Source organism: Protomyctophum parallelum (genome assembly GCF_964188405.1).
Source record: "Protomyctophum parallelum genome assembly, chromosome: 18".
Lineage (NCBI taxonomy): Eukaryota > Metazoa > Chordata > Actinopteri > Myctophiformes > Myctophidae > Protomyctophum > Protomyctophum parallelum.
In genome coordinates, this window is record NC_139716.1 from 40,692,088 (window position 1) to 40,703,374 (window position 11,287).

Consider the following 11,287-nt stretch of genomic DNA (forward strand, 5'->3'; position numbering starts at 1 on the left):
TTTGCTTCTGGGGGGTCCCTGGAACAACATATTTCCATATGGGGGTCGGCGGCCAATTTCAGATAATTCTGGGGGTCCTTGACATGAAATAGTTGAGAACCACTGACATAGAAACAGAAAACTGTCATGATTTAGAAGACATTTTGTAGAATCGGGTCTCAGGTCTTATATACCCAAAAATCATCATTGCACAGATAATTTGTAACATATGAATCCATCTAAGTAAAATGAGGGCTGCACGAATCTAATGAAACAAAGTTGGCTTGTGTTTTTGTCCGGCGCGGTCCTCGCCACCCGCTGTGCCCGAGTAGGGTGATTAAGAGACACATACAGTAACTCAGGGGTGAGCCGATGACTGGTTTGATTCTGGCTGGAGAACTGTGCTGCCTGTCCTCATCCCTGTCTGTCCCTGGGTCTACATATAGTAGACTAGTCCTCTCAAAAATGAATGAAAACTTTCTTTCATTTTGTTTAAAAAAAAAAAGGATTTCATATCATAATGTTTGTAATAATTTATAATCTGTTCAATAAAAACATATTTGACAAAAGAAATGAATGAAAACTAAACACAAATAGACAATTTGGCAATAAGCTGCGTGTTTGCTGGGAAATGCCTTTTCAAGGATGAAATTTTGTGCATTCATCGACTAATCTTACCCCCCCGTGCCAAAGCGCCAGCGCTCGCCTCGCAGTCTGCTGTCACCTGCAGGCAGACACTGTATGTTGATCTGACGCCTCATTCCAAAGCGTCAGCACTCGCCCAGCAGTCTGCTGTCACCCAGGCGGATGCGACCACGCCCTAAAGGGCAAGGTCGCTTATCGCCCTCAGGTGTCTTACTGGTATGATAGGCTATGGTGTTTATATGAGTAATGTTAAATCTATAGGTATAGAGCACCGAAGTCCTGACGTAACTCGCTCATCCCTTCGATTCCCCTGGTTTGCGGAAGTGATTTCTCTATGGAGAATAACATGGGGTGATCTTAATATCGTCTACTATAGGCGTTGTGGTCCAAAAATAAACAAGCTGTCTCTGCGTTATTGTCAGGGAGGTGTCTCTGTATCGTTTGCAACAGTCAGTCACTCATATATGATACAGTCTGCTTCTAGCGAAAATCTAACTAATTCAGCAACAGTAACATTAGCGTTTTCTCTCAGTCAGTTGATTCTTCATATCCATATGAGTGAAGCGGCCGGGGTGACATGTTTATTTTTCAAACACAGTTGTTATATGAGGCGATCTCAAATCGCCTCAATGGGATTTCAATGCAACTAAACAAATACATGAACCTGGGGACTGACGCCCTCTACTGAAAGTGACGTCAGACTTCGGTGCTCTATTGCACGGTGGTTAATGGTACAGGACAGGTTTACAGAGTGTTTTGCATCAGAGTTTTGTAAATAGGCTAGAGATCATTTGCTTTACAAATGTATCAGGACCGGCGTTTGACAGGCTCTCTTATTGCCATGTATGGCTTTAGTAACTGGAGATTAGATCATTGAGCCTAGCAGTGTGTATGCAAATAGAAATCAGCCCTACATTGTCAAACCTATGTAAACAGCTCTTAATCTGTGACTTGTTTGTTAGTGTCTCTGTACTGATCACATCCATGAGACCGATGCTTAAAGTAACATAAGCTGCCATTCCACATGGTCTCCATGAATGGACTTAACTGATCAAACAGAATAATCCATGTTTTGTTGGGTAACTAACATCCGTCCACTGCGTGAGACAGAGAGCATCAAACGACACCCTGTGCTGTGTGGCTATAGCGGAGAACATGCCGGCCTGCTCAGCCTGCCTGCGGCACAGGAAAACACCACTGGTGAAATGAACCGGTGTGGCTCATCATGCCTTACAGTATAATGTGCTGGTAGATTTTATGCAATTATGCAATGTTACGCCATCACTCTTCTTAAAGACCCGTTAAGACATGATGAGGCCGATTCAAACAAATGTCTTCTAATTCCCGTCTTCCGTTTTCTGAAAAACGTTATGTTGATACAGTATATCAGTGGTTCTCAAACCTTTTCATGTCAAGGACCCCTAAAAATGATGTATTAAGCATAAATCAAGCATTAGACCAGGCATCTGTCATTTACAGCACAGTTCCAGGTACTATATTTATCGTGGTTATATGTACATGTTGTACATTGGCAGTATGATACGTTATCGAGTAAGAATCCAGTGTTTTACTGTGTGAATATACATTTCCCTGTAACAACATATTTTCAGATGGGGGGCCGGCGGCCAATTACAGTACATATAGTTTTTGGGGTCCTTGACATGAATAACTTTGAGAACTGCTGACATGGAAACATAACATTTTCTGAAAACTGTCAGAAGACATTTGTAGAGGCTGGTCTCAGTCCTAAATGGATGCTATCATAATATGTCTAGACATTTTATGAAGTAACTGTTTTTCTCGCATCACACTCCGAGGGTTTCGCCGCTCGCCGTGAACCACGTGGTTTGGAAATGAACATTTCAATCTTAACCCATTCTGAACGGGCACCCATTTTGGTGTCAGCATCATGTTATGCTTTAGCTATTGATAAATAGCAGATCTACAAGCTCATATCGCGCCACCGAGTGGCGCGATACGAGCTTGTAGGTCTGCTATTTTTGAAAAATCGAAGACACTTTTAGAATCTGATCTCAGGTCAGAATGGGTTAATAATGAAACTGTCAGGATGTAATAGACATTTTTAGAATCTGATCTCAGGTCAGAATGGGTTAATTGAGTTCTCACCTCACACGGCGTGTGAGGGAATAAACTCGTTCCTGCCTCCACGTTTCCCCTCATTTTGTTATCCATAATGATTTGGCCAAATTGTGTTTTAATTGCGTCATTTGTTTTCGTCTTTGTTACGTGCACCTGGAAGGGATTATGGACTCTGAACGATTAACTCAGGGACTCGCATGGCTCACACACACACACACACACACACACACACACACAGAGAGTCAGGGGACGCTCTCGTCAAAGCAAAGTGTCTATTGTCTACTCGAGTCACAACGCAAAGCTTGATTTATCTCTTTGACGATTTGTGTTGAGTTGTGATTCCTTGACACCATCCATATGTTTTTTTTCTGTTCATCTAGTCATTTTGTTTTGTTACTGTGTGTGTGTGTGTGTGTGTGTGTGTGTGTGTGTGTGTGTGTGTGTGTGTGTGTGTGTGTGTGTGTGTGTGTGTGTGTGTGTGTGTGTGTGTGTGTGTGTGTGTGTGTGTGTGTGTGTGATATATAGGCAGAGAAAATCAAGAAGAAGAGGGGTACTGTGTTTGGAACGCTCCACGTAGCCCACAGTTCATCTCTGGACGAGGTCGACCACAAGATACTAGAGGCCAAGTAAGGATAGAATATTCACTTACACACCTTTTTAAGTGGTGCAAACCACTTCTACATCCAGCTTACAATGTCCGTGTGCCTGTTTGTGTGTACCCCTGTGTCTGGGAGCATGAGTGGTGTGCGCATGCGTCAAATTGAGAAGTATGTGACATGGCTGCCACCTGCCGGACGCAAACGATACAGAGAATGCCATGGAAGAGGGAAACAAAATCATAAACACACACACACACACACACACACACACACTTCCAGACGAGAGGCCCCCTTCCCTGCGATACAAATTGGAACGATACAGAGAACCAATAGACGGGAGTTGCACCACTTGGTTCACACTGGTGTGATTTTTTAAATACACGCTAAAAAACCACATGTACCCATTCTAGCCAACACACACTTACACACACACACACACACACACACACACACACACACACACACATACTGTAGGTCTACGTACACTATCCATACGAATGTGCACGCATATAATACTGTGACTGCAGCCAAATCAATAGTTCTCAACATTGAACAGATGGATCTTCATCCATTGATTTTCATTAATGCGAAGTCAGTCACACTAGTCATTGATTACTGATCAACGACCAGATGGGTCCTTGTGTGTGTGTCATGGAATATCAATTACTATTAGTGTCAGCTCGTCAATGCAAAACGTATTGAAAGGCACCGCCCGTCGATATGACCCGTGGTGTAAAGTAACTAAGTACATTTACTTATGTACCACTGGGCGACTGTGGCTCAGGAGGTAGAGCAGGTCGTCCAATGATCATGGGTCGGCGGTTTGAATCCCGGCTCCTCCTGTCTACATGTCGAAGTGTCCTTGGGCAAGACACTGAACCCGAAATTGCTCCCGATGTGCTGGTTGTTAGTTGTTACCTTGCATGGCTTCCGCCGCAATCGGTCTATGAATGTGTGTGAATGGGTGAATGTAATGCACTATGTAAAGTGCTTGGATAAATGTGCTATATAAATCACCATAAAATGTTGTAAAAAAATACATATTTAGCCCCATGCTCGAATGCCCAGGCCCCCCTGTCAAAAACAGCTAAAATCCCTAAAACGAAAGAAAGCAGCAAATGAAAGAAAAATATGACTCCTCTTTTACTTTCTCTAATAACAACCTAAAACATGAACCTTGGTTGAAAAAAACTAAAGTTGTCCTTTAAGTACAATTTTGAGGTATTTGACAATTTACTTGAGTGTTAACAATTCCCAATACTTTTACTGTCACTCCACTACAATAATTTCAAAACTTTAGTTATTAATAGTTAGTGGTTACTTTGAAGATATTAATTTTGATTACAAAACATACATGAACAACTTCAGCCCTATATACATTTCGCAGCCATTTGAAAATAGCAGATCTACAAGCTCATTGAAGCGTCATTGAACGACACTGTCAAAAGTATAAATTGTTCTTTTTCATTGTTTAAAAAATGAACCAAATAACACACAGTTGAGAGCCACCTGAGCCATACATATTTACTTACTGTATACTATTATGGATGTTATTAGCATAGTATGTATGTAACATAGTTAAATAGGTTGTAGTTAAATGCAGAGGAGACACACATCGGTCACATGTGTAAGGACAGATAGTCTATTATGTACATTGATGGGTTTGTCCTGTTTGAAACAGGGGTGGTGTTATTTTTATTGCTTTCCTGAAGGTGACTACACTGTTACTGTTAGTATAGTTGGCGTGGCGTTGAGAGTATTATTACAACATTTTCCTTGGGTTGAATGTTCAATGCTGGGCCCAGACTGTCAGTCAATATTGACTGACAGTCTGGGCCATGGCTCAGCGGTCCAGGCACCTTGGCTGGTAATCCAGTCTGGCAGTGTGCTGCGGGTTCGACTCCAGATAAAAACCCCATAAAACCCCATAAAAACGGCGAAAGCCAGAAAAATAAACATTTAATAAAATAATAAAAATGTTTAGTATTTCCTTCTACTCTTCTCAGTGGTGACATAAATTTATTTTAAATATCAGCAGCAGCATCCCATGTTTCATATTTCTCTCAATAAAAAGAAATGAGAGAAAAACAAACACCTGAAAGCGTCAAATATAATTATTTATATTTGGGCGGGAAGGTTTGAGAACCGCTGCGATACACACTATAAAGGTACTTTCAGATGCGCATGAAATAACGCAGCTGTGGATCGCCTGGATCAACGACAGGTCTGTGCAAGAGAAGAGGGGCACAGACAACGCAAGCGTTAAAGAAAAGAGCTCATTTTCAGCAACGCCCTGCACATAGAAACACACACACACACACACACACACACACATTAACCCATTCTGACCAGGCACCCATTTTGGTGTCGGCATCATGTTATGCTTTAGCTATTGAAAAATAGCAGATCTACAAGCTCATATCGCGCCACCGAGTGGCGCTATACGAGCTTGTAGGTCTGCTATTTTTGAAAAATCGAAGAGCGACTGACATTTTTAGAATCTTTTTTTTTTTTTTTAAGATATTTTTTTGCGGCTTACGCCTTTATTGATTTTTTAAGGGATAGAAAGTAGGCTGACAGGAAACGGGAGAGAGATGGGGGATGACATGCGGTAAAGGCCGTGTCGGGTCCGGGAGTCGAACCCGCGGCACACCGCGACTGGATCACCAGTCTGGTGCCCAGACCGTTACGCTACGGCCTGGGCCACATTTTTAGAATCTGATCTCAGGTCAGAATGGGTTCATCAGACCAGTGTGTGTCCAGTGGAAACCCTCTTATGAATCTGATCTCAGGTCAGAATGGGTTAAAGAAAAGTGCTCATTTTCAGCAACGCCCTGCACATAGAAACACACACACACAAACACACACACACACACACACACACACACACACACACATTAAAACCTGGGAGCTGACCAGCACAACCACAGTCTTATACTGTTGGCCACTAGGCAGCTCCAGGGGGAGCAGTTGGGTGTTCAGTGCCTTGGTGTTCAAGGGCACTTCAGCAGTGTTGGGTGAGACAATCACTTCCCCACCCAGATTTTTCCTGGGTATTGAACCGGCAACCTTTTGGCAACAAGTCCCCTCCTCTAACCCTTATGTCGTCCCCACAGGAAGTCTCTGTCCGAGGTGACCGCGTGCCTGAGGGAGCGCCTGCACCGTTGGCACCAGATCGAGAAGCTGTGCGGCTTCCCGGTGGTGCACAACTCGGGCCTGCCCAGCCTGACGGCCAGCCTGTACTCGGACCACAGCTGGGTGGTGATGCCGCGCGTCTCGGTGCCCCCCTACCCCATCGCCGGCGGAGTGGACGACCTGGATGAGGACACCCCCCCCCTCATGTCCCAGTTCTCCAGTGAGTTAAACTGAAAACTTTGTTGTGACACGAGTCAATTTAGCCCATTCTGACCTCATACGAGGTTTCCGCCGGACACACACTGGTCTGATGAACCCATTCTGACCTGAGATCAGATTCATACGAGGTTTCCGCCGGACACACACTGGTCTGATGAACCCATTCTGACCTGAGATCAGATTCTAAAAATGTCAGTCGCCACTCGGTGGCGCGATACGAGCTTGTAGATCTGCTATTTTTAAATAGCTAAAGCATAACATGATGCCGACACCAAAATGGGTGCCCGGTCAGAATGGGTTAGAATATGTCATTCTCGGAACACTACTTTTTTTTTCTTTTTCTTTTTCATCATACTAAGCATACAAGATTTAAGGGCCACCACCAAGCACAATAAGTATAACTATAAAGATAATTATGCAAGCATCCACATTTACGTTGTTAAAAGTTGCGGTGTGTGGCCTCTGCCACTTGAGTCGGAACGGCTTTTTATACGATATATTCTTGGTTCTACGTGTGGTGCGGTAAGGTGTGGACGGCCCATTAGTCATGGTCTTTTGTGTTGCCGTCATAAACCCCACCCCCCGGACATACTATACCGTGTCTGACACCATGTCCTGATATTGTTCTCCGCTTGTCCCCGTGCGCAGCGACCACTCTGATCCGCCCGCCGCTGACGCGAAACAGCAGCCTGTGTCGCTCCCGCAGGAGTCTGCTGAGCCCACAGTCATCACTCATGTCTCCAGATCCTGACCTGCTGTCCATGGCCAGCTCCCCCCTGTCCTACCACCCCGAGGCGGGGGAAGAATACCACTTCTTCAACGTGGAACGTAGGGGGTATGTAGGGGGAACGTAGGGGGTATGTAGCGGTGATCCCATTCATGTATCCATTAGTTACTGGCTGTATAATCTGTACATATATCTTACACACATATAATCTTACACCTGCGATGCGATGTGTCCTTTTTGATCCAAAATGCTTTTTTTTTATTAACAGTTGAGCCTGACAGTATATAAAGGAGTAGTTGATAAAAAAAAGAAATAGATTTTCTATAGTTTACGCATCCCACGAAGCCTTGAATTCACAGAGATTTGTTTTTGCATTCCTGACACAATAATTTGATGACAACTTCAATCTCCTACTGAGTCATTTACTGAGTATCCTAGTGACCGATGACCCAGTCATCAAATTATAACACAATAAAGTTGAATCCTAATCTGTGAATTGCACATTGATACCCTCCCAGGGACGTCCAGGAGTGCGACATAGACGCTCTCAGCTCCTCCTTGGGGCGCAAGCAGAGGAGCGCCTCCACGCCGGGGTCGGAGACCTCCTTCCGAAAGATCTCCCGCGACGAGATGCTGCTGTACGGCCAGCTCCAGGAGCCCTCCATGTCAACGTCCTCCTCCTCGGCGGTCTGCACCCCCACCACCCTCCCCAGCGGCCTCAGGGACTCCACCCCGCCCACCTCCAGCCCGCCCTCCACCTCGCCCTCGCCCTCCCTGGAGCACCACACGTTCGCGCGCAAGGGCTCGCCCGACCTCACCCACAGCATGCCTTTCACCCAGGGACACGCCATCGCCAAGGGCGTGAACGGCATGCTGGAGAAGTCCTACAGCTTCAACCAGCTGCCCGCCAGCATGCTGCCGCCCAGCGGGAGCGTGCGGCGCTACCCCTCCCTCACCTCCCTGGACTCGGAGGGCCGCAGCGTCGGCAAGGAGCACAAGCTCCAGAGCGCCTCTTCCCAAGACTCCAGCGACAACGGGGAGAAAATGAAGCGCTCCTCTTCTAAGATTAAGAGCCTGTTCAAGAAGAAGAAATGAAACTGGCTTAGAGGGGTTGCTGTATGAGAGAGAGATAGAGAGAGAGAGGGAAAATGAAGTTGTAAAGAGAAAGTTGTTTTAGCCCTATAAAAAAAGAAAAATGGACGTCATCATAAGCTAAAACATTTTCTTTTTCCATTTTCCTTCACTTTTTTCATCTTTAATTTAATCAAATTAAAATATAAAAATAAATAAAAAAAAGTCAAAGATGGAATGTAGCTCAGTCTGGGTCCCTCCAACCATCCCAGACTGGTAGCCTTATTTTTTAAATAATGCCTTTTTATTTAGCTCACTCATAGCCTCACAGATAAGCCTTCAGAGGTCAAGGAAATGTCAACAAAAGGTCAAGGGTAAGGTCGGGTGTCGTCCAGACAACCGCGAAGCACATGGCCTGCTCACTATCTCCTCTTGTGAGTTTGAACCAAAAAGCCACTGCGTGCTTGGGGTTTAAAGGTGCAATCCATATAAGTTTGTTGGTGAACACGATGCAACTCTCTAAAAAAAAAAGATGTCAGGTGTCGTGTTTTCACTTTTTGCACTGTTTGCACTGTACAAGAGACTGTAAGACACCTCTTAAAACACCAGTATGTTTACTAGCCCGTTGAAGTTTATACAGTCAGTGAAAGTGGCTCGTAAAGATGGCAGGAAACCTGGACAAATGAAAAGACAACTGATTTCCTTCCTGGCGACATGTTTCCTGTTGCATTATGGATTGCATCTTTTAAAGTGTTTCAATCATGGGCTTTTTCTTACACATTGAGTGGCTTCCAGTTCATGGAGGTTCCTGAGCTCATGTACGTGACTAATTTCCTTAGAAAGAAAGAAAAGAAAGACAGAAAGACAGAAAGAAAGAGAAAGAAAGAAAAATGGAAAGGAAAGGAATAAAAAATGTAAAAAAGAATCCTGCTAAAGTTTGTTGCACTACTGCTTTCCTAGTTTTTGGGAAAGGGCCGCTGCTTGCGGAGTACATATTGAATAAAGATGTAGAGAGGAAGAATGCATGGACCAGGGCAATGGAGACGCAGCATTTAATGTCGGAGCCAAAGTTATTTGATGTGCCTTCAGTGCCCCTGCCTATGGATTTTTCAATATATAAATATAAATATATATATACTTTGTTTTTACATTATGTTCTTAGAGATGTTTTTAAATAGATTTTTATTGGTGGGGGTTCATAAGGAGTGATTTTTACTGAAGAACGTTTAATGAATATGCAGATTTTGACTCGATTATCTGTTCATTTGCCCTGAAACCGTCCCCCTGGATTCTTTACTTCAGACTCCGTTACGTTAGACAGTCCCTTCTGCTAAAAATCATCATTAACCTCGCTTATGTGATCCAGATCCTCTCTACCTCCCCGTATAGTCCTATTTATTATTCAACCCCTCTATGTCATATATGGGTCAAATGCTGTTTGCAAACCGTTTGTGATGTTTTGTTTCAGCCTAATTAGGATAGTGGAGGAAGTAGGCTTTGGCACATGGAACACCCACAGGGACAGGCGTTCACATAGACGTTTTTAGTGTCAGCTTAATGCACTTTTATATGTCTGTCAGGGCTTGCCTTGCACTCCCAGCAGGGCAAAGCAAAAATACAAATGGAGCCAGGTCTGTTTCAGACTCGCCACTCACTGTCTGTCCCCTCGCCCCACTCCCAAATCCATGCAATATGGCACCCTCTCTACATAGCTCCATTGCACCCGTTCCTCGCCACTGGACCTAGATTGAACAATCTCTTTTCAAGGGCTCTCACTTCTCACTGTGATTTTTACTACCCTCCTCCCTTCGTCCTGGACATGATGTCACTATATTGTCGCGTCACACGTCGGAACGTAAACGGTTTGTGTCATGACAAAGACACACGACATGACGACGTCACGACTGTAGTTTCAGCGATGATGAGATGTCACCGTGATGACTTGACAAGAAATTTCAGAAAGGGTCTTTCGGCGAGTGGTGGAGTCGTTTTTTTTTGTTTTAGTTTTTTTTCTGTTTTTTAAAGCAAAGTCATGCAAAGCATATGACGCAATGAAGCAAAAAAAAAAAAAAAAAAACCCCAGAGGATTGCAAAATGTGCAAGACAAGGAGAAAATCTGAATGTTTACGTGATGTTAGGGATTATTTTATTTTATTTTATTTTGAGAACATTTGGTGTGTGAATATTTGTATACTGTAGAAATTAATTAAAAAAAAAAGTGGAGGCAAAACTGCTCTGTTTAAGAGTCGTGCATTTCAATTTTGTCAGTACATTTGATGTTTTGTGCATGGTATATATATATATATAGGCTTATATGTAATAAGGTAAAGTGCACAGGAGTCTCACTATCTACAATGTGTGGAGAACACACATGACCCTCCATTTGGAATCCACATTCCATTCCATTCTCAGAGCATAGAGCTCGGAACTGGGGGGGAGGAGGGGGGGGGGGTGATATTATTTTGACACCCCATTTGTCTTGAGAGGAGGGGAAACGGTGATACGCAGTCGCACTAGAAAAGCATGCATGATTGCTTTATCAATATAAAGTGAATGTGATGAAACTTGTGTTGATGGTTCATCAATTCGGCACACAGGGAGAGGAGCGGGGACGTCTGCAGGTGATGAATGTGTTGTTCGGACACCATTGTACACAGCAACAAATCCCAGCCTTCCTCTTCGGCCCACCTCATTGGGTCGCCTCTTAAGGCATGCAATAACTTAGTTGGCCACATGGTGTCAGTAATGTATAAGGGGAATCCATTCTCTCAGCCACTCCCTGAATGGAGCACCATTGAGAACCAGCTGGCTT

The 11,287-nt window shown here is 44.1% G+C and overlaps 1 protein-coding gene across 5 annotated transcripts in view; it reads left to right on the forward strand.

Annotated features, from left to right (window-relative positions):
- stim2b (stromal interaction molecule 2b) overlaps positions 1 to 10,504 on the forward strand; it is a 71,814-nt gene extending 61,310 nt beyond the window's left edge. For all 5 annotated transcript variants that reach the window (XM_083789192.1, XM_083789193.1, XM_083789195.1 and 2 more), the window contains 4 exons: positions 3,250 to 3,350; positions 6,440 to 6,678; positions 7,326 to 7,512; positions 7,923 to 10,504. In XM_083789192.1, coding sequence (XP_083645318.1) covers positions 3,250 to 3,350; positions 6,440 to 6,678; positions 7,326 to 7,512; positions 7,923 to 8,499 — 1,104 coding nt within the window. In that variant the 3' untranslated portion in view covers positions 8,500 to 10,504. The remainder of the gene's footprint in view (positions 1 to 3,249; positions 3,351 to 6,439; positions 6,679 to 7,325; positions 7,513 to 7,922) is intronic.
- Positions 10,505 to 11,287: the final 783 nt, after the last annotated feature.